The sequence below is a fragment of the Triticum urartu genome, chromosome 7A, assembly GCF_056163025.1.
Source record: "Triticum urartu cultivar PI428250 chromosome 7A, HENAU_Tu73, whole genome shotgun sequence".
Lineage (NCBI taxonomy): Eukaryota > Viridiplantae > Streptophyta > Magnoliopsida > Poales > Poaceae > Triticum > Triticum urartu.
In genome coordinates this window covers 86,781,114-86,805,854 of record NC_141879.1, presented here as the reverse complement: position 1 = coordinate 86,805,854, position 24,741 = coordinate 86,781,114, and the positions used below count along the sequence as shown (strand labels likewise).

At 42.8% G+C, this 24,741-nt stretch overlaps 1 protein-coding gene across 1 annotated transcript; it reads left to right on the top strand.

Moving 5' to 3' along the window:
• The first annotated feature begins 10,036 nt into the window (after positions 1 to 10,036).
• On the top strand, positions 10,037 to 22,008 carry LOC125532384 (MADS-box transcription factor 23-like). The gene is made up of 7 exons (XM_087534795.1): positions 10,037 to 10,218; positions 10,324 to 10,405; positions 20,659 to 20,720; positions 20,984 to 21,083; positions 21,173 to 21,214; positions 21,346 to 21,429; positions 21,868 to 22,008. The coding sequence occupies exons 1-7, from the start codon at positions 10,037 to 10,039 to the stop codon at positions 22,006 to 22,008; spliced, it is 693 nt and encodes a 230-aa protein (XP_087390921.1).
• The last annotated feature ends 2,733 nt before the right edge of the window (positions 22,009 to 24,741 follow it).

The following is a 24,741-nucleotide window of genomic DNA, read 5'->3' as shown; positions in this document are numbered from 1 at the left end:
ACCACTCCTCTACCGAATCATGTAGCTGCCAAGTAGTAGTGTCCAAGTGGTGAAGGCCGAATTTCGCGATGACCGAGTTCCATAGCCGAATGGTGTATCGGCATTTGAAGAAGAGATGTGGTCCACTTTCTTGATCTCTCTTGCAGAGAGTGCAAAGCCCGCAGTTTGACCATCCCCGCTTTGCAAGCCTATCCACAGTCCAAATTCTATCTTGGATAGCCAACCAAGCAAAGAATTTAGCCTTTGGCGGCGCCCAAGCCTTCCAAATCATTTGATCCATGGGGGAGAGGACCAATCCTAGAAATTGGCCCTTGTAGGCGGAGGCCGCAGAGTAATGCCCGCTTGTCGTGTGCTTCCACACAATGGTGTCTTCGGCATGTTCAACAAGGTGGACATCAATTAAAAGCGCCCAAAGAGTGAAGAATTGCCGAAGGTGTTCAACTGATACGACCATGGAGGTGTTGATCTTGAGGATCCACGCATTATTTTTTAGAGCCTCGCGCACCTTCCAATTCTTTCTCGAGGAGGCCTCAAAAATGAGAGGAGCGACATCCTTGGGTTTGCATCCATGAAGCCAAGGAGAATCCCAAAAAGGTGTTTTAGCACCATTACCCATGGTGATGGTTGTGGATGCATAGAAGAAGTCAAGGTCCTCCTCGTCACATGGGTTTCCCAATCCCACCCACATCTTGTGAGGCGCCGTCCATTCAAACCATGGCCACCTCAAATGCAAGGCCCTCTCAAATTTGTCGGTGTTGAGGACCCCTAGACCACCATATTCACGCGGCCGATAGACAATCTCCCAATTCACCTTGCACTTGGCACCCGTCGTCTTGTCCGATCCGGACCAAAGGAAGGCTCGCTCGAGTTTGTTGATGCTTTGAAGAATGCTCGGCGGTACGACTAATGGCGTGATGAAGTAGATCGCTTGGGAGGTGATGACGGACTTGACAAGGGCAGTGCGTCCACTGGTGGTGATATTTTGTCCATCATAGGTAACCAGCTTGCCCGCAACCTTGTCCACAAGGAATTGCCAATCCACCAACTTAAGCTTCCAGACGGATAGAGGAAGGCCCAAATATCGACGCCCTTTTTGCCGGCAAGTTTTGAAGGATGTGCTCTAGATTGAGGTGATTGCATCGAATGGCCACAACAAAGCTCTTATGGAAATTGGTGCATAGCCCGTTAACCTCCCCGAATCCGTTTAAGATGGCTGAGAGGTTGTCAATATCATTTTTAATTGGGGCCATGAAAATGGCTGCATCATCTGTATAGAGTGAAGTTCTCACCATGACCCCTCTCCCCCGCACCTTGTGAAGTAGCCCTTTTCCGGTTGCCAACTCAAGCAGTTGTTGGAGTGCATCAATTACAATGACGAAAAGGAGCGGGGATAGGGGATCCCCTTGCCGAAGGCCCCGACCATGCTTGATGGGGTGGCCGGCCACACCATTCAGCAGGATCCTCGAGGATGATGTGCAAAGAAGAGCCGCAATCCAGTCTCAAAACTTGGGGCGAAGCCGCCGTAGGAGATCAAGGATGTATTCCCATCTGACTGAGTCGAAGGCCTTGCGGATGTCAAGCTTGAACAACAGAGACGGGGTCTTGCATTTGTGCAGTCTGCGGGCCAGGTTGCGAACACACAAAAAATTGTCGTGTATGCTTCTGTGCTTGATGAATGCGCTTTGGGCGTTGGAGACCAGCTTTTCCATGTGCGTAGCAAGACGGGTTGAGAGGATTTTTGCGATAATCTTAGCGATGGCATGGATGAGACTGATGGGCCTAAAGTCTGCAATCCCCTCGGCACCTTCTTTTTTGGGCAGAAGGACCACATTTGTAGAGTTGAGCCAGTGAAGATTTGCCGTATGGAGGGCATCAAAATGGTGTACCACCCTCATCATGTCCTGCTTCATGATGCCCCAACACTTTTTAAAGAAAGCACCAGTGAAACCGTCCGGGCCCGGTGCCTTATCACTTGGCATGCCATTGATAGCCTCCCGCATCTCCTCCTCGGTGATGGGCGAGTCAAGGCCGTGCAAGTCGTGCACCTCTAAGTTGAGCTCATCCCAATTGAAGTCTTTGTCGCTTGTGCTCCCTTTTTTCATCACGTCAGCAAAGTGATCCAGAATGAGCTTCTTTTTGGCGTCGTGCTCGGTGACCCAACCTTGGTCATGCTTTAGCCTATGGATATGATTCTTCCTCCTTCTACCATTAATCCGGCGATGAAAGAACTTGGTGTTTGCGTCGCCCTCCTTGAGGTTAGCAATTCTTGAACATTGCTTTTTCCGAGCTCTCTCGAGTGCGGCCAAGCTGATAACTCTCCTCTTCAGCCGGGCCCTAAGGTCCCTCTCATCAGGGGAGAGTTGCCGATTCTCTTGAGCAATGTCGAGGCGGAGAATCACCAAGAGAGCGGCATGAAGGTGAACTTTTTCCTTCGAGAAGAGGCCCCTACTCCACTCTGAGAGTCGGAGGGCCACCTTCTTGAGCTTATGGAATAAGACTTGATATGGCTCGGAGTGCTCGAGGGGCTCGTTCCATGCCTTATTTACCACTTCCATGAAACCGGGCATAGAGATCCAAAAGTTTTCAAACTTGAAAGTTCGCGGTCTCCGCGGTCCCTTGTCATCGGCGAGAAGGAGTGGACAATGATCGGACAGAGATGACGAGAGGGCGTGTAGCAAATGAGTGTTGAAAGTGGACAATGATCGGACATATAGCTTGTGATTTCTTTGCCGAATTTGTACAACCGGTGCTACTTGCACATGGGCAGGAATCAAATCAAATCGAATCAGCTACGACATAACCTGTGAAAGCTAATACAAGGCGTGACATTTACGGATTCCAAAACCTCGTACAGTGCACACAAGAAACATCCATTTGCAAGAAAAATATTGTTGCCCTTTCACAGGTTCCAGAGATGGCAGCAAATTGCATGATAAATTTAGTTAAGGAAATGACCGAGCTCATCGATCAGCATGCACTTTGCCTCCTTAATTTGCTACTAGTTGCATTAGTTAATCTGCAGGTTGCATATTTGGATGAGTAGCTAACTACGCTTGCCTTACTTCAGTTCGTTCACAGTCCTGCTCAGACACAACCATCTATTAATTGGACCACTGGAGCGAATATCTGCTAGCAGATAATTACCCCCGCAAAAAAAACTAGCAGATAATTAAGGAGTTGAGTGAATATATGCTTAATTAAGGAGATCGAAGAGCTATCATGATGAGGGGCAAGATTGTGATTAGGAGGACTGAGAACATGAGCAGAAGATAGGTCACCTTCTCCAAGAGGCGTAGTGGCTTGCTGAAGAAAGCACGTGAGCTGGCCATCCTCTGTAATGTCCAGGTCGGTGCCATGGTCTTCTCCTCCACTTGTCGCCTCTACGAGTATGCCAACTCCACCGCCGCCACCACCATGGGCACGGCCATGCCTTCCATCATTGAAAACTACCAATCTGCACAAGAGCAACATCAGCTGCTGAATCGAGTGTCACAAGTCATGGTATGCATGCATTCCTTGTAACCTTTTTTTACTCTTAATGTTCCAAAATACATGATGTTTTTTTACATGTAGACATGCAGTTTGCATGATGCAACTTTGACAGCTAATTCGTTTGTAAAGAAGTTGGTAAAATTACATAATTATAAAAGAAGTTTTCAGAAACAAATGTAATGATGTTATGCTCATATGTGTGACCCAGTAAATGTACATATTGGTAGTCAAATTAGAGAGGCTTGATTCTTACTGTATGCATATACTTTTAGCACTACACCATAAATCAAGAGTATTTGAATAGTACCACTTCTTATATTATTTTGGACAAAAGTTTCACACTCATTTGTAACAGTTTAAAAGTTTATGATAATAGAAAAAATGCATTTGTTTTTCTAGTATTGGCAAGGGGAAGTCTGGAAATTACAGAAGGAAATGCAGATGCTTCAAGAACATCATAGGTATAAGTTCTTAATTCAGTTCCTTCCATTGATACCTACCTATATAAATAAGTTTGAGTAAAGACTGGAAAATGCATTCAAGTCATCCCGTTATTGTTTGACTTTCAGGAATCTAATGGGGGAGAGATTATCAAACTTAGGAGTCAAAGACTTATGTTTAATTGAAAATCAGCTGGAGAAAAGCTTACACCATATTAGAGAAAAGAAGGTAGCTGAGCTCTCTCAGTTTATTCTTATTTATGCTAATCATTGTACCCTCTTCCATAATCACGACGCTAACATTGTTTTATAGGAATGACTATGTGTCTCCTGATACCTGTTTTAGGAATAAAGTTTCACCAACCATATTCTACAACTCAACGAGAAGGTTCGCCAATATTTCTATCACATGCGTGTGCAATTTTACTTAGATGCCGTTCTCATGTAAAGTTTACATCAATATATATTAAAAAAAGTTACATTTCATACGTGATAATTCAACAAAGCAACCTTGTAGGGATACATCTTTCATCAAGAGAATATTCGACTGTCCGGGGAAATAAAGCTTATCCATGAGCAAAACTTGGAATTAAAGAACAAGTAACTAAGTAACTTGATTATGTATTCAAAATCTTTGTGGGGGTTGAGATTAATGGTGCTGCTTGATATTGGTTTCAGCTTTGTGTATTGAATGGCTCTTCTAAGGGTGCAACATATTATCCTCCAAGTCAGACTATATATATGAAAAGTATTAAGGAGCACTACTTCTGCCAATTATATATAACATGGCAACCTCTTCTGGTACTTGAGTTCATAGTTTCATAAAGATGCAGAAGCTGGGAGTTGAACTTTTTTTTATAGTTGTATTGTCTTGATATGGTGCAAATAATAAATAAAATGAAGCTAATTAAACAGGCTTTTCATTTGCATGCGCGTGAGATATTGTGTTGGGTATTGATCCACGCCTTGATATGGAGTCTAGGCCGTGTCTTATTTCAAGTGTGGCTGGTCATCCTCTAGAATATAACTCCTGCATAGTTGTCTTGATCATCTATAGCTAGCTTGTTCAAAATGTTTTCACCATGTATGTATAGTCTTTAATTTTGGATTTATACCCATGAAGAACCTGAAGTATTTTTCAAGTGCTGAGGCAAATCTTTTGCCTCCGTTTTTCAAAATAAATAAATAAAGAGAAAAGTATACTTTTCATCCCTTAATTCTTGGCGAAGTCTAGATTTGATCCCTCAACTTCAAAATCGGACAACTTGCGCCCTTAACTACTGAAACCGGCCAAGATTCATCCCTGGTCATGGTTTTGACCGGTTTTGGTGCTGTCCCAACCCGGTTTTGACCGTGCCGACTCAAATTCGCATACCTTTTCCAAGTCTGTTCAATGTTTTCAAATTCGGGTATTTTTTTCAAATACGTGAACTTTTTAAAAAATTGTGTACTTTTCCAAATCTGCGTACTTTTTTCAAGTTCACGTACTTTTTTTAAATCCACGTACTTCTTTAAAGTTCCTGTGGTTTTTTTAAATTCATGTAATTTTTAAAAATTGACATACTTATTCCTATTCACGTATACTTTTTTGGGTTTGAAAATTTTATGTGAAATTGAAAACGTATGCGGATTTGAATATCTTTTACGCGAATTAGAAAAAAATGTGTGGATTTGAAAATTTATGTCAACTTGAAACAAGTATGTGGATTTCAAACAAAGTTCATGGATTGGAAAGGAACACGGATTTGAAAAAAAATACACAAACTTTAAAAAGTATGCGGATTTGAAACAAGTACGCGAATTTAAAAAACAGATGGATTTGAAAAAAAATACTTGGATTCGATAAAATTACACGGAGTTGAAAAAATACACTGATTTGAGAAAATTACGCAAATTAAAAAAATCATGGATTTGAAAAAGTACACAAATTTCAAAATAGTTCACAGATTTGAAAAAGGCATGTTTATTTTTAAAAAAATTACACGACCTTGAAAAACTATGTGGATTTGAAAAGCGTATGTGAATTTTAAAAAGTTCATGGATATGAAAAAATTACGCGAATTTTAGTCGGCACCGGTCAAAACCGGGGTCAGTCAGCACCAAAACCGGTCAAAATCGAGACCAGGGACAAACCTTGTCCGGTTTCGTTAGTTGGGGGTGCAAGTTGTCCGGTTTCGGAGTTGAGGGACCAAATTTAAACTTCACCAAGAGTTGAGAGACGAAAAGTATACTTCTCTCATAAATAAATAACTGATCAGCTAACTGGAGACTGGAATCTCTGCTGAGCTCTTATGTTTGCTGAGTCTGCTATTCGGCAAACTGGTTGTTTGCCCTGATCACGTGGAGTAGAACTCGGCAAACACAAATGAACTCCGTAAAGACCTATTTCGCAGTAGTTTGACATGGGAAAATAAAGATGCTCTAATTAATTTGTTTGACTGGAGAAGCAAGAAAGCAGCAGGGAATCGGTGCCTCCAGCTTTGTCCACTCATCCCAAAACACCTGAAGGTACATACAGCTGAGTTGATGCAAGAGCAAAAAGGAAGAATCAAACCAGATCAGATCAGAGTGGTTGCATCGTTAAGGACTACATACTAAAGATCAAGTGGTGCCATGACTCAGAGAACCAAATCTGGAAGGAAATCATCTTTACTCTAATCTAATGCATTACTGGCTCTAATCGAGATTGGAACGCCGTCACTCACGTGGACTGCACATTTTTTGCATCGTGCTCCGTGGCCACTTTACTTACTAACCTTAAAACTGTCCTTTTTTGGATGAGGCAAGTGGAAAGCTAGCTAGTACATAAGTGTGCTCATCAATCTAGCAACCTTAAACAACATGGTACTACTAGCAAACCTTTTATAACTTGGATGTTACCTTTAGCACCCAAATGCAAATGTTCCTGCCACACCCACCTCAATAAGTACGGCTACAATTATTATATGTTAAAAATCACAACCAACAAACTTTTCCAAGGTATCTGCAATACAAACTTCAAACAATATTGTAATTACCATAAGAAAGAAATTGATTGAAAAGAAACTGAAATTCAGGAATTTAGTCGCAAATAGAGGTTTCGCTAGCATGGTTGAGTTGTACCAAAGACGCAACCGGGTTTATTGGTTGTGGTAGATCTATGACTTCTTAATCTGTAAGATTTGGAATCTTACACGTTAGTGCATCGGACGTGCGATATTGGCATCAAAAGTCGTACCTCGATTGTCGAAAAAAAATCATGCCATTTGTCGCCTTCCATATCGATCATGTTTATATACAATTGGACAGTCGTACCATAATATAAGTACATGGTTATGAAGAAAGTATACTACCCACATGTTACATGGTAACATGCCGAGATACAATTTGATGGCCCCACCAAGATATGAGCACACAATTTTATTTTATTTTGCGGGCATGAGCACACAACTTGTAATAAATTAAGTGTACCACTCACAAGTTACATGGTAACGTGTCGAGATTCAATTGGATAGCTCTACCTAGATATAAGCACACAGTTCTGAAGAAATTGTACGACTCACATATACATTGCAAGATAAGAGTATCTCCAGCCGCGCCCCCAACAGGCTCTCCCCAGGCGTTTTTCCCGCGCCGGCGCCCAAAAATTGGCCCAGTCGCGCTCACAGGAGCCCGTTTTTCGCCGGCTTGGGACAAAATTGGCGCCAGCGTACCCAGGCAGAACCGGCGCGCTGGGGGGCGTCCGGGGGCGCCGGGGCGAGACGATTTGGCGCGAAAGCGGATGGGCCCGCCGAGTCAGCGACATGCCGCTTCGTCGCCCTCATCGCATCGGTTCCCACAGGAATCAATGCGAAGGCTGCCGCGCCGTCCAGCCTCCATTGATGCCTCATGGGCGGCGCAGTGAACGTGCCGGGACGCGCGTCCAACCACGCGTCGTCTGGCATGCAGCCCGACGCCGCCCAGCTACGGCTATAAAAGGCGACCTCCCCGCCGGTGGACGCCACAGCTCTCATTTTGCCCCCTCTCCGGTGCAGAAAGCAGCACTCTCTCCCCTCTCCCCGCCGACAAGAAAGATGGCCGAGAGGTACCCAGGCGATGGCGCGGCGGCGAACGGCTTCGGCCGCCGCCACCTCCAAGAGGCGGAGGCACGACTGCTGTACAAGGCGGAGTACCCGGCGCCCCCGGGCATGCGGGTGTCGGGGACGTGGAGGCTGAGCGTCGGCGGCGTCCCGGTGGCACCGGTACCCGAAGGGGCGGCGCGGCGCGGCGAGATCGCTTGCATTCGCTCATCCCTGACGAAGGAAAAGCGGAACGAGTCGCGCTACGCCGCCGACAGTCACGCCCTCTGGACGATGTACTTTGAGCGCCGCCGCGAGGAGCAGATCGCCTCCACCAACGGCATCATCCCGCGGGGCCGCCACAACGCCTACGAGCGGCGTGACTGGTGGGGCATTCCGGGCCGCACCCTCGAGGCCGTCCTCGACCACATCGAGACCGGCAACGTGCCGCGCCTCGAGTACCCGCAGCGGCCATCCTTCTCTCGCCGCTGTGGTAGCTCCTGGACGCCGCGGCGGATGGAGTCGAGGTCGTCCTCGTCGTCGGGCTCCGGCTCGCCGGCCGTGCTCCGCCCCGTCAAACCCGAGCCGAAGGAGATGCCGCTCCGGCGCCCTCTTCATCAACGAGGCCGCCCGATCCCCCCGCGTGGATCCTACCGCCTGGTCTGGCCAAAGCCGGAGCCTGGGCTGCTCCCGATGATGCCGGAGCACGTCGAGATGGCGGTCCCCGACGACGAGTTCGCCCTCAAGTGGGCGAAGGAGGACTACATCCGGGAGCAGGTACACCGCCCTCGCCGGGCGTATGAGGAGCTCCAGGCCCGTCGCCGCGGTCGCGAGGAAGGTGGCGTCACCGTCCTCGACAGCGACGAGGAGGGCGAGGCCGGGCCGTCCAGCGCACCAGCGCGCCTCGGCGACCCGGGTCAAGGCTGCAACAGGGACCGCGCTGGCCCAAGCCAGCCGCGCGACGACGACGGCGGCGGCGGTGGCGACTACACCCGCTTCTACAGGCTCCTCGGCATGTAGACGGCGGCGACGACGACGGCGGTGGCAGCTAGGCGTAGTTTAGGCGTTGTTAAGGCGTAGTTTGCATGTGCTTTGTGTTTTTTGTATAAATTTCAATGAAGTTTCGCCGAGTTCGTGTAAAAAACGCTGAGTTTTCATATATTTTGTACGGACGTCGCTGAACCCGGAGCGGCTTATGGGCCGACGACTAGGAGCTAGGTCGCCCCTAGGGGCCAATCTAGCACCGGCTCGCCCCCAGGCGGCTCTTTTTCGTCGTACTGGGAGGCCGAACGGCTGGGGATGCTCTAAGAACACACCGTTTTACGCCTAAATACTACTTTGGTTTGAAAAGTGTAAGACGTATGAGCACACGGTTTTGAAGAAACCAGAAACCACTTGCCTCCTAAACACTAAATGGAGCAGGTTCTACCACTCCAACGGTCCAACCTCAATTAGAAACAAATCTACAACTTTGAATGGGTACCACGCGACTGCTAGACTATTTCAATGGTTCGAACAAAAAGAGGCTGGCTTGGTTGCTGACGCCATATTGTACGGCACAATTTATGGCTACACGTCAGAAGCCAATAGGCTATCCTCGTACCCAAAGTTTATACTATGAACAGTCGAACGATATATATATTATGGACGTCCTTGTGGCAGCCACCGAGGAAAATAGTATGTAGTGGGCCATTCATTAACTTAATTTATACAATTAAAATGGTATTTAGTGAGTTGTTTAAGCCTAGGTTAGTGTTGTCATCACATGGGGCCTCTAGATCCCTTTTGGTTTGCAGACCATTAGAAGCAAGCCCAACAATACAAAGATAGCTAGCTGGATCAGGCAGCAGCTGGGGGGGAAGCTTCAACTAGCTAGATTAGACTTGTCGATTGTCACCCAGATAGTAGAGAAGAAACTATTAGCAGACTCTAGTTTAGCTCCATTTCGACCGGTTCTTAATTACTTTCGTCAATTGGCCGGCCAGCCGGCAGAAGAGAGGTCTAGAGAAGAAGAAGAAGAAGAAGAAGAAGAAGAAGAAGAAGAAGAAGAAGAAGAAGAAGAAGAAGATGGGGAGGGGAAAGATTGCGATTGAGAGGATCGACAACACAACGAACCGGCAGGTGACCTTCTCCAAGCGCCGCGGAGGGCTGATGAAGAAGGCCCGGGAGCTTGCCATCCTCTGTGACGCCGATCTCGCGCTCATCATCTTCTCCAGCACGGGTCGCCTCTATGACTTCGCGAGCTCCAGGTATGTTCGTTAGACAATTTGTTCCTGCTACCTCCCAATACTCTATCAGTTACTTAATTTCATCCTCTTATAATTTGGATGTGTTTTATTTTTTGTCTTCGTCAGCGGAATGGAGGCAATACTAGAGCGGTACCAGGAGGCGAAAGAGGAACACCGCGGGGTGTTGAACCCAACATCTGAGGCAAAGGTATGTAACTATGTATGCACAGTAGCTTTTCCATGCCACACATGTATTTACCAAAGAAAGGAAAGTGGTGAAACAAATAGCAATCAAGCTTGGATGATGATCTAGCAATATATGGTCTCTTATTATCCGTGTTTGAGTGGAATTTTGTCTTTTATTTCGTAATGTCTCAAACTATGCAATAAAAATGATTGCATGCACCAAGAGAGGCGTGATTCTTGACCATGGTTCAGCCGAACCTATGGTCGACGCCGTACGATTCAACATCCTGCTACATGTGGATCCGCGTCATGCATTGTTTAACATGCAAACAGCTCCCATCATGCATTTTTTAATCAACCATGCACGGATTCTTATGAAAAGTGCCCAGAGATCAATGGTGTCGAGCGTAGGTTCAGTTGAACCATGGTTCCGTATAACATTTTCGATGCACCAATCGGTGCAGAACCTGGAGGTATTCCTCCTTTTCAGAAAAATAGCAATCAAGCTAGCAAAAGATGTATATATAGTCATTTCCGTGCACTAATTAACTGAAGTGGCAAATCATTAATTCAGTTGAACAGTTAACACCTACCTGTTAGTAGTTGTCGTAGCATTAGTGACTCCTAACGAATCTGAATCTCTAATCAAAGATTGTAACACAAACAAATTAGGGGATCACCATCTTTATTGATTAATCTAGTAGGTTAGGGTCTTGGTCAGGTGAATGATGCACATTTTTCCTGATGTTTTCTTGGTCGCGTGAATGATTGAATGATGCCAAATGGTAAGTGTGTCACATCTTTGCAGCTTCAACCTATGTAGGCCTTCATGGCCATCATTGGAAATGCTCGGGCCCAGAAATTTATAATGGCTAGAGGATGGGCCGAATATGATATACAACTAATGATATTGGCATATGATAGAGTAGCTAATGAAAACGCAGAATCACTAAATGCTCCTTTGTGGCTATCATATGCCAATATCATTAGTTTTATGTGAGGGTGGTGGTGTATTTAGTAAACCGTGGCTATCACATGACTATCTAGATATCCACTCAATTTCTCTTCTAAATATCCCCTCATGGCTATCACATGACTCATCCATGGCCTGATGGCTTGTAACTTCATGCGTGTTTTCTTCTCTCAAGTGTGACCCAAGCTACCCCCTCCGTCTAGGTGCATTAGGCATCTTAGAAGGTGCACCGCAACCTATGCGCAAAGAGATTCGGTTAGGAGAAAAATTGAATCGCAAAGAAAGCCAATCACATCATTCCTTTCTCAACTAAAAATATGCTATTAATTAGGAGACTTCTTCAAATCCAAATAGCGTGCCATAGAAATTGCATGCATTGGCCCTCCAATTAATAGATGGGGTCTAATTAATATGCATGCAACTAGTACTACCGTTTTGTGCTTTTGGGATTATTTGTTTTTCGTTATATGTCTAATGCACCGAGATGGAGGGAGTACCTAAGATTGGGATATCTGATGCATGAAACTACAAATTGTTCCTACAAATATATATATATATATATATATATATATATATATATAATATGGTAGAAAAATACCGACCACTGGAAAACCTCTAAACATACTATTTTTAGCTAGATTGTCCAATTCTGTCGGTAGGCTTTGCCACATTTTGTTCCATTCTTCATTTCACGAAATATATGTATTACTCTTCCCCATGTAGATTTTTTTGGCTAATCTCAGTTTTTGCTAAACCCTCTGCATCCTAAGATGCATATGGACAACCTTATTACATCGCCTCATTACAAAGATATCAAACTTTTATCTTGTTGCCAAAAGTAGGAAGATAAAAAAACATGTCCCAACAAAAACGAATTTGCCAAACAAGATTACTATAAACATCCATAAGCCTGCTGCTGGGACACTGCGCCAAACATGACATAAACTCCCTAGTGGTTCACTCTAGCTTATTTGGGAAAGATCCATCGACTTTCTATGTTGCACCTTCTGCAATAACACATATGGCCACGACCAGAGAGTATCACCTGCATACAAGAATGAACTTCCTTTTTGTTACACATGGCATCATTCTGCATGATCAGATAGACCAAAACATCGTTGTTGGCCTGACCAAAATGAGGCATCCTAATATGTATAATCTCCTGTTGGGATCTAGGTCTAAGAACTAGAGGGAGAACAATGCTACTCCAATATTTAGGAATGAAAGTTTTAGGACAAGACAATGATGAGTAGAGAACTAAAAGTACTTAGGGATTCTCCAATGCCGACCCCTAAAACGGAACCTGTATTCATCCGCGGACCGGTCCGGACTAGTCTGCGGACACTGGTTTGGGAGCCGGCCATCCAACCATGTCCCCTAACTGTCCGCCCCTGTTTTTTCTAAGACCGCAACAATCAAAATAATTATAGAAAATAGCACCTTTCATCCATAAATAACATGCAAATATGTCTAGTACAACAATAGTTCAAATCTAAATATTACATTTCAGACCAAATGTTGAACAAGTTCTTCGAATTCATCGATTCCAAATCCAACGATACTAGAGTCTGAACCGGCGCATGTTATCCCACACGTACTGCCCTTGAGCTTCATCCAATAATGTATGTGTGTGAATGGCCTGCCCTCGGTCATGTAGTACATCACGACATCGCGTGCAAGCAATACAACGTGTAGAGAAACATTGAGTGTATGAATGAAGTAACCAATATATAGAGAAACATGAAGCAAAACTTATGATTTCCATGGTTGATGAGCCCGATGGCCACATTGTCCCCACGCATGCAACTGCACCGCAGAACTTCATGACGGAGTTGCAAATGGTGTACCATTAATGTGATATTGACCTCATGTTGCGTTCATGGATGATGTGCATCTCATAATGAGCAAAGTTCTTTCTTGCATGAGACAAAGTGTGCACTAACTGCCAAAAGATCGAGCCCCTTAAGTTCCTGCCAACAAAGTCCGCAAATATGGCCAACCACGCATCGCGCAACAACTCATCCTCGATCACTGAGTATCCTGCCGTCATGTTTATACTCTTGAAAACTACAAGAAGTTCAACAAAAAAGAATAACAACTTTTGACCGAACACCTACCGCGCATGGTATCCACCATGGAAGTAGTCGACAGGGGGGAGGAGGTTACCTGGCCGCGGAGGGATCTTGGGTTGATGGCAACGTACTCCAATGAGAGAAAGCACCTTGGTGGGGGCTACGGGCGTCCTACGATTCCTGGACGGCGTCTAGAGAGGTACAAAGGCGGCTACAGACGAAGGATGCAGATGGAAAGCAAGGGAGAGTAGGAGCGGCGCGGAAGAAAAGTGGACTGGGGGTGTCAGAGTCCTACTTGTCAGCGCTCCAGACTCCAGCCAATCCCCGCCCCCCGGTTTGCCTCTGGTTTGCAGGAAACGTTTGGACCGGTCCACAGACCGATTGGGTACCATATTGGATGGCAAAATGGGTCCGGACAATTCGATCCGCAAGCATGCGGGTGGTTTGAGGGTCAACGTTGGAGATTCCCTTAGAAAGAAACTAAACAAGAGTATTGAGAAGCGAAAATAATAACTTTCAAGTAAGTAGGAGGTAGGGTAAAGGGAATGCAAAAACTCATGAAACGGGATGTTTTTCCTATGGTTTGGATGGCTGGCAAGATCTTATGTCCACATTGATGGAGGCTTTAAACCAATGGTTCTAGGATCACAAAGGATCTTGATTGCATTGCCCACAAAGCGCAATAAACCTATTTCATCATGGCTTGCACTAAGAAGCCCCGCTAAGGGAAGATCTTCACCAAGTGGACAATCTTAGAGCCCATACAAACTCTTGAGTCTTTCATGTATATAGAACTTGATAGAATCTTAAGTGAACCCTAACTTTATAGGATGCACCCACAATCCAAGAGTAACAAGCAAAGCAAAGTCACTTGATGAAAACTCCTTGCATGATCTTTAATCAAAGCCTATCTCAATAATACAAAGGATCACCTCTCTCACAAGGATAGGATTGCGGTTAAAGAGAAAAACTTAAGTAGGGATTCAAGAATGGAGTTCTTGGCCTTCAAAGAATCAATAAGTGAACATGCAATCACCCCACACTTCTTCTCTTCTCTTCTTGCCTTGGACCTCTCTTCCTCTATGGTGGGGATGGATGAAGTGGAGTCGAGTGGAGTGGGGCCGGTGGAGTGGCTTGCAAAGGGAGGAACGATTGAGTGGAATGAATAAGGGTAGAATGGAATAGTTGCGGCCACGAATGGGTGTTAGAGGATTTTTTTAGAGAGGATCCAAAATCGTATTGTTAATCCAAGTCTACAAAATGCCGGCCAATGATAACCCTACTAAAATCCACATGTGGCAGCTCCAATAACCACAGAAGCATTGTCATTTGTATGGGAAAGATCCTAAATATTCAGGGGTTAGAACCAAAAGCTTCATATCCTTGAGGTACCCATCCTCCCAAAACCAAATTGATTGACCACTTCCACATTAAGCGATCAAAATTGAAAAAAAAAATATTCTTAACCTTTAGGAGGTCCTTTCAAAAGTGGGAGCCTATTGGTTTGACTATAACCACTAAGAGTGATTTTGCCCCCAAATACTTAGTACTATGTAAGAGAAACTACCACACTTTACCATTGCTTATACTTAAACAATCATGTACTAAGATGACACATAGTGTTGACTTCTAGATCATGAATCACAGGGCTACACCCATCGTTAGGGATACATAAAATATATCACCATGCTAAATGGTACAAACCCTTATGTTGATTCGACCAACAAATGAATTGAGACCGATAGTACCCTAGCCTCTCTCGAACCCTTCGGGGATCTCCGAAAAAAAAAAATCATAAGGATGGGGAGGCTACTCGTCACAAAATTAATCAAGACTAGGCAACCCCAAGAGGAAAGATTCTTGGACTACCCAACACTAAGATACTCCTAAAGGCGTCTTCAATGACCTTATAGTCTTACTACAATGCTTGCGGTAATTTGTTAGAGTACCAAGGCATTTTAAGGGGAAAGAACTCATCGACCCTGAAACCAAAAGGTTGCTATTAATCAAGTCTACGCTCCTTGGATTTTCCATTATAACACACCCTTCTGTTGTGGAAGTTAATCTTCAACCCAAAGATCAAAGAGCTTCCCATTATACGAGAGAGAGAGGGGGGTGGGATATGCAAATTAGGGTTAGTGTTGGTGGTTTTTTATGTGCTACAAGAAAATGGGCTTTGAGTGTTTTTTCGTTGGGTCAATTTTACCACTGAAGGGACCTAGTGTAAAGAGAAAAACAGATCAGTGCCACTATCAAACTTGGATATTTGAGTCCTCCCACTCAAAATTCACTATTTAGGCCTTGGCCACTAATGCTTGTGAAAAAATTAGTTGCATACCCCTGCGCGTCATCTACGTGAGTTGTCGTCATGTCGCCGTCTTGTTTAACCATTTCCTCCTCTGTGGTCCCACCACCTGTCGTGTGAACTGCACCGAGAACTAGACGTGTTTGAATGCAGACTCCTATGTGGGGCCCATGGTTGATGGGATGGCACAGTAGCGCTCGATAGTGGCACGTCATTGAACATTCTCCTATTCACACGCCACGACGTCTTGCATCAAATTTCGACGACTGAATGTTGATTCTGCCACGACGCCCCTCGATTTGTCGTCCACCTATAACTACTACCCTTCCCTAGCGTTCGCCACAGTACTCACCTTCCCCACAAAACTGCTTGACCTAGCCCTCGCATTGTCCGCCATGGTGCCGCTCATCCCTAGCCGGAGGAGGGCGCCTCGCCGCCCGACATCGAGGAGGATGCCTTGCCAACCCTCACCACCCGCACAATGGTCTTAGCTGAGGAGCCCTCCTTCCACACAGGACCACACATGCTCGAGCTCCGGCAACCCATACTAGATCGGAGTAGTTTATTAAACAAGCTTGGATTCCTTTCGCAACTATCTATATTGTATCACTTGCTCAATTGGTGCTTGTCCATGATTTGGAGGAGGGGAATGACGTGAGAGAGAAGAAGGGGGTCTGCAGGTCACCGGTACGTGAATGCCACTATATGACAAGATGCTACATGGGGTGAGTTCGGTGAGGTGGTGCCACTGAGAGGGTGTTTGTTTCTAGGGACTTATTGGTTTAGGGACTTAAAAAAGTCCTTATAAGTCTCATCTAAACCAAACAGGAGGGACTTATAGGGACTTAAAGTGGGCATTTGAGACTTATGAAATAAGACTCTCAAGGAGGGACTTATAGGGACTTATAGTTGTAATATGGTCTTTTAGTCCATGTTAAGTCCCGGGATCCAAACAGGTAGGGACTTATTAAGGACTTGAGACTTATAAGTTGAGACTAAAAAAAGTCTTAGGACTTATGAACCAAACATGGCCTGAACTCAATGATATGTATGGCGGAGGACTCACCTATCTGATAAATTGCTTTTCTCTAAAAAATCTAAAACTCCTTCGTATATCTTGGCACTCGGTTATTTTCCACATATATCTTTTTGTAGTATTGTTTACTTCATATATGTTGATGTGTAAAAGTTTCACAAAATTTAGGATAATTTTACTATATATTATACTCCACCCATTTTTATATACAAGACCACAAACTCAGATTGCAGGTACCAATGTAAAATTTAATGTGTGCTTTGCAAGTTGGTTTTTTTTCGTTTACTGGGATCATTAATACACTGCATGCATGCAAAGAAACTAAGTGGAGAAAGTAGCTGACTGTCAATATGAATGTATGCATGCAAGTATTAAACATGTTGTTAGTACGATAAAATATCATTAATTGTGTCTCGACTACTGTTTGTGGCCTTGTATAGATGCAAAATGTATATTCCATAGTGACCTTGTATAAATAAATGAAGGGAGTGCATTAAATGAATTTTTTTGCACTTACTGAAAGTGATCCCATTTTGAATTATATGTGCATCAAATAAGCTCCAAAATGTAGTAAAAATATAGTTAAGGAAATACATGCAATTTGCAGTCATGTGGTGGAAATGGATGAAATATTCAACTTTATGTTATGGTAAATCTAGCCGAAATTTTGCATCATTTCAGAGAATTGCTAGATATCTTAATGAACTTAAAAAATACGAAAACTTGGTATGATACCCTGATATAGTCGCATGACCTTGTGATAAAATTTTGATAAGAATACACAAAATAAAGAATAAAATAGTAGGGTTTTTCACAAAATGAACTATCTCCGAAGAAGTTTCGTAACATTCATCCAAAATCTCCCACTTTTTACCACCCAAACCAATTTCAGTGACCATTTGAGCTCTTTATTACTTGAATTTTTTTCTACAACTTGCTTTAACATCCATAATGACAAATGTAAATTAGAATCAAAATTTTTTACATAATAATATTTTTAGCATTATCTTTCAAGGTTAAAATGAAAGAATATCTAGTTGTTGTCCAAAATTACTAAAAATTGGCAAGGAATCTTAATATTAGTATGATATATTATGATAAAATTCTGAGAGAATACACATAAGATAAATAAGGATTCTTCACCATGTGAACTATCTCACATAACATCCAATGCAAATTCCAGACAGCCCTTTCGAAGTGACCATTTGAGATCATTTTCACTTCAAAATTTGTGTACACTTTGCTTTCATATTTGTAATAACGAATGTGAATGAAAATCAACATTTATTATGGAATTATCTACATTTAGCCTTTTCTACACAAAATTTAGAAGAAACCTAAAAAATAAAAATAAAAGTTGTCAAAAGATAGTCAAACTTGGCAGAGTGTTGTAATATTGGTACATGGGGTTTTCATTAAATCTCACATGATTTATGGAAGTTGGAAAAGCCACTTGCTTAGAAATGACAGTTTTGGCCTACTTATGTCACTGTTTTGCAAAACTGCCAGAAAAACAAGTTTCTTCAAAGCAGCTTAAAATATTTTAATAATTCCAAAAACACATACTAGAAGACCCGGGAAAGTATCGACTTAGTTGGCCCAGTAGTTTTAAAATGTGAGCGGATTTTGTTAATCTGGGCCAAAATTTGACAATAAAAAATATTACATATTTAATTTATCGAAGTCACAATACAAATATCTTCTTACAAACTAATACATCACATTTTTATATTACAGGTCACATAACTACAAAAACATCAGACTACATAAACATATAAATACATTTTCCAAACTTGAAACCTACCTGACCCAGCTGGTGCATCTCTTCTCCTCCTCCATTCGAAGCAGGACCTTTATTGAAGTTGACAATGCGCATCTATATCTCATATGCCGCATACACGTCCTTGGCAGCATACTCCACCTGCTTGTCGGGCAGTGACATATCCACCAATTGCTGGTGCTCCTTCTCCCCGAAGCCTTTCTTCGTGTTGGCGTAGTACTTGTCCATGATGGCGGCGGTGCCGTATGGCACCCTCCGCTCCGTTTGGATGTCGACAAAGTTTTGGACCCACAGGCAGCTGCAGTCAAGCATTTCCTTTTCTCCCTCAATGCTGGAGCCAACGAAAACATACTTCTCATTGTGCAAGAAGTGGTAGAGCGAGCCTATCGCTTGGACTGATAGCCCTATAGACTTGGTACACCAGACAATGTTCACGGATGCATAACTGAATGACAGAGGCCTTCTACGTGGAATGAGACCATGTGTACTCCACGTCAATGCCAACGATCTTCTCCGATCGTTGTCGAGCCACCGCTCGAGCTTGTCCATGCAGTTCTCCCCAATGCGTGGATGACGACGTTATGCCCTGGGAAATAGAGCTTGCGCTGGTCGGATGCCATGGCTGAAACGGTTTCCGTACTTTCTATGTAGGTTGAGAGAGGGAGAAGAGACTATAAAAACTGAAGTTCGAGGTTGCCAAAGGCCACGAGAGTGCAGGTAACTTCCCATCGGATTAGCCGCTGATACTAGACAGTGTAAATGGCCTACGAAAACAAGCAACCCCCAAGCAGTTTCTCTCCCGCACTCGGCTCTGATCAATCATCATGCAAATAGAGGGACAAAACTATGAGGCGGGAAGAAATGGGGCTCTATGCCCCGGAATATATGTGTACCTGCCATGCTGCAGGTGGGCCTCCACATAGGCAAGATTGGTCAAACGGTCCCCTCTTCATTGCACTTGACGTGGCGAAGTTGTGGGTCCCACAAAAAAAGTTGTGGGTCCCACATCAGCAGGACCTGTCAAACGAGTCCCCTCCTCAGTATTACTGGGCCTAAATTAGAGTGAAAAAAATGGAAATTATGGTCTCAACTGTGGACCATCACATCGGCCGAAATGGTCAACCGATTCTCCTCCTCAATATTAGTGGGCCCACACCAGAGTGGCGAAATGAAAATTCTGGCCTCAATGGTTGGCCCCACACCGGACAGAACGGTCAATAGAATCTCCTCGTCGTTGCGGTTGACGTGACCAAGTGGTGGGTCCTAAATGAAGGGAACGGCCCAAACAATACGCCGTCGTAACGATAACTCACTAAGGCGGCGCACAAGGGTATGTAACTAATTTCTTCACAATCCCTAGTGGCACAAATCAAAATATGGAAGTTTGAGTAGCAGGAGTTGAATATACAACTTGAGCAGTGCCACAGGCCGAGTTTTCTGTAGTGTGAACTATCGGCGGTGAGTTTTATACCACATATGGGCCCTTGTTTTAAGTTTGTCACTCGTCTCAGTCGTCACCTATAACAATTTATCATTGAGGGGGTCATTAGTGGTGAGTTTTGAGTTGAATTTTCTATATGTTCCCTTACGGGCTCGTCCATCAGCTACAAAAAATCATCAACGGGCCCATCAGTGGTGACCTTTTCAGGTGAATTTTCTTCTCTTATGGGCCACAAGGTGTCCATCAATGGAGTTGGTTCAACGAAGGGTCAGCTAGATGGTACCCCACGCATTGCTCCGGGAATCAGTTGCAATATATTTCAGTGAGATTTAATTGTGTGGAATATAGATATTTAGATTAATAATGTGTGAACCCAATTTAAAAATACATATGACTTACTATATTTGATTCTATATAGTTGTAAAATATTTGTTGACTATAAGTAGAATAATAAAATGAAAAATATTTTACCATGCATGGTTGCATGTGGTGGTGGGTGTTTTCTCATGCATGCTTGTATGTTGAGATAAATAAGTAATGGGATCACTCTTAGGTATATACGATGTGCACTAGTAGACCACACAAGGAAGCACACTTATGGATCTCCTTATTAATCTAGTGTGCTTATAGTTAGTATATATCTTATTTCATTTCTATTTGTTGGGCAGCTATGGCAGAGGGAGGTTACAACCTTGAGGCAGCAAGTGCAGAACTTACAACATAATAATAGGTAATATTAATGTTCTTTAGTTTGTATAACACATGCATTGAAATAAAATGCCAATTAGTATAGCTATCAATAAATTGTTGTTTGAGTGGTTTCATATGCAAATTAATTTAACGAAAATAGTGCCATGCATGTTAAGATCTCTCACTTGAACACTATGCTGGTGAAAACCCATGTATTTAGTTGTAATGAATGGAGAAGCTAGCTAGCCTAGGTAGCTACTAGCTAGTTATACTGTTAAACCATGTGCCCTGATATGATGTTAGGCAACTGTTGGGAGAGGAGCTATCAGGTACCACTGTTCGAGATATCCAGTTTCTGGTGAACCAAGTTGAGATGAGTTTGCATTCCGTAAGAAAGAGGAAGGTACCTTTTCTTTGCCCTTCCCTTCCCTTTTTCATTTTTCATTTTTTTTGTTTCATACATATTACTTTATTTACAATTGATTTCTTTAGGAGCAAATTATGGCTGCAGAGATCCACGAACTCAACCAAAAGGTTCGCTACATCTTCTTCATGTTCTTGCTTATGCTGCTGTTGGTGTTAAAATAGCTCAGTTAGCGTCAATTACTGTATATGTGTTTGTTATTAACAGCTGAGGTATGATGAGATGGAATTTGCTTTTCTAGGGATTTCTTATTCAGAAGGAAAATATAGAGCTTGGCAAGAAGTTGAGCATTGCTCATGAGCACAACATAGAGCTGCAGAAGAAGGTAAGAAATGCTAGTAGCTTATATATCCTAGCTTGTCATCTGAAAGTCCATGAAAATAATCATCGATGAACCACATGCTATAACATATGCATTACCAAGTCATTGAAAGACATGACCGCATATATATGATTTGAAAAAGAAGAGACAAAGGATCAGTATAAAACCCACACACATTTTCTCGGGTGGATTTTATTCAAGGGTCACATCCTATACAGTGTATTAGCGTGTCTAATACAGATTCAAGTAAAAATATAAATCTTTCACAAAAAAGTCATAATGTGTTGGAACTGGCTGCAACCACATAATATTTTAAAAAAGTGTTGGAACTGGTTGCGAGAGCCCTGGCTATTATAACATTGATCATATTAGCTTCAGTTATTTTATTGCAACCATCGAATGAAGCTGATACTTGACAAACTATTAATGTGTGTTAATTAGCTTTCTAGGGCCATGGAATCGAGTGAGCAGCAAGCCAGCGGAAGCAGCTCAAAAGCTGCTGCTGGGTTATTGTTGTCGACTAGAGTACGTGAACCAAATATCGACCTTGAGTTGCGCCAGCACGAGCATGAGGATGAATAACATCTACTATCTCGTCCACTGCGTGCAGTAAGTACTATAATTCATGTGTCAGTTAAATTATTGAGAAGATCCATGTGGTCAATTGCATGCCAAACAAGTCACAGTTAATTATATTTCTAAATTCATGTTTATTGTTTTGCACCAGACAACGTCAACAGTATTTTCAGTCCATGTGTGGACGATCGAAGCTCTTTCGTGTGCAATTTGAAGCAGAGACCTTCTTAGAACCTTTTTTTTGGTGTTGTCACAGACATTGTTATATAGCAGCAGCAGATGTAGTTTGTATGTGAGTCTAATTACTTGATATTAACAAGGATGCAAGAGAAGATCAAGTATATTATGAGCGAACATGTAAACTTAATTATGTTTTTGGTTACTTGTATATGTTGATCACAATTCAGAACCTAATTAATGAGCTTTTTTTTTGTTTTGCGTGGAACCTAATTAATGAGTTGAATATGGAGCGACTAAGTTTGTGTTGTGAGTCAGATTATCGTCCGTTTACAGAAATTTGCACTACTTTGGAGGTCACGGTGTATTATGTGTTTAGGAATGGATGAGATTATCCCCATTTCCATGCGCTCCAGATTATTAGCCACCGGCGCTATAGCCAACCCTACCCTATCATCTTCCCATAAGCCCTTCTTTTACTCTGATGGTATTGCAGATCACAACCGATGCAAAGAAAATGAATACATTTTCATATTGTAATAAAAAGGCAAGTGTAATAAATAGAAAATTCGATCATGTCACAAGACTTATTATTTCCATTTCTACTCTATGAGATCTTACTGAGTCTGTTCATGGTTGAGGCATGATCATAGAAAATATTCTCCTCAAGTAAACAAGACTATCCTTCCTAGGTATGGGACTTACATGTTGACATGGTAAAAGAACCACCTCAACGTGTGGGCATGCATAGAAAATGACTCATACATTTCCGTTATATTATGATTACTTACATCCAATAACTATTTTGTAACTATACAATAAATCATATGTACTGTATTTTAGTTTTAGTTCCCATATTCATGTTCCACACAAATCAATTTCAAAAATACTATATTGCAACCAATACATACCCATAACACCCAGCAACACCCCCCCCCCCCACCCCCCCCCCCACCCCGCGTAAAAACAATACGTACCCATAACAATGCACAGGGTATGATCCAGTTTGAGGAGTGATTGCGCCAATATACAATTGATCGATGCCCTAGATTCTTAATGCTAAAAGATATTCAGTGAAGGCTTTTTTAGCGTGCTCTTAACTGGAATAGACTAATTGGTTTAACATATTTTATTTTTTGTAAAATCAAGATACCTTCTAAATGCCAAAGTTTTTATTTGATTGGTTCTGAAAGATAGTATTTTAACCAAGGGTGTGGTTAGAAAAAGAGAATGTGAGGTGATGATCTTTGTCTCTTTTGTGGGCTATGTGGAAGCATATACCACCATTTTCTTTAATTTCCCGATAGAATATATCTAGAATGTGGCTTGACGGGTGGCTACTTTTAGCACACCCCCCGCCCTGGTTGTATCGTTTGCCACGACCCACGAGAGGCATTCTGTTTGAATTTCCTAAACGAACTTCTGTGTGGTTTCTTCAATAGAAATCAGGGTACATCCCCTTGTTAGAAAACATCACTACTCCATGAATTATATCTTAATTATCTCATATATCTTCCAATGTAGTGCTTCACCATCTACCCCTAGCCCTGCCTTTTTTTTGCTCGGCCTTCCACCATCACCATGGCTAGGTGCCGCGCGACAATCTTTCCACCCTTGGTCATCATGGCGGGGCCACCATGCCAGCCATCGCAGCCATGAGCTGCTAGTCATCCGGGGATGTAATGAAGGGCTCAAGAGATCTAGCCAAATGTAGGATTTACGATGTCAGACTTAGCCATACGATCTCCCATAACTTGTCTAAAGTAGTTCGATAAATTATAGTCATGTGTTGGCATGCTTAAGAAAATCTTGCCACACTCACTTCGCTAAAAAAACAGTGTTCTTTCCTTTATGTCTTTGTGTTAGAGCCACATTAGATTCTCTTGCACGAGCTTTTGATAGGGCCCATCTCGAAAGTCCTATTCTAGCAGTTGCGTCCCCGCTTGATGCGTGCGTTGACTTTATGTGAGAGCGCAAACTCAGGACCTTCTCTCCAGCGCCTTAAGCACTAGCTAGCATAACGAGTTTGAAAATATATCATGAATTTGAAAAAGTTGAACAATTTGAAAGTCATTCATGAATTTCAAAAATTGTTCATTAATTGTAAAATAAAAAGAAAAATAGAAAACAAACAAAATGAAAAAAATGAAAAGGCGAACAAAACCGATAGAAAACCCATAAAGGTGTAAAAAGAAATAAAGGAAAAAACGAACCCAAAATATCTAGAATCTTTTCAAAACCGGAACTAGCAGAAGGGTTAGAATGGTTGGCTCAATGGCGGAACGCGCGGGAGCGATGGGTACAAAGATTGAAGTAATCAATGGCTTGATGCTAAGGATAGTCATAGTGGAGAGTAACTTAATGTAGTATCAATGCATATGACACTAGTCTATAACTCTATATTACTGCCTTTATAGTGCAAAAATATCATAGAAGTGTTATTATAGATGGTTGCATTCATCAGGTTGTAGACCATTTTGCCTTGGACTATGTTATGTTACCATAAATATCTCTCTCCTCATTAACTATTTGCCACATAAGAAAACATGCCTTGATGTGCAT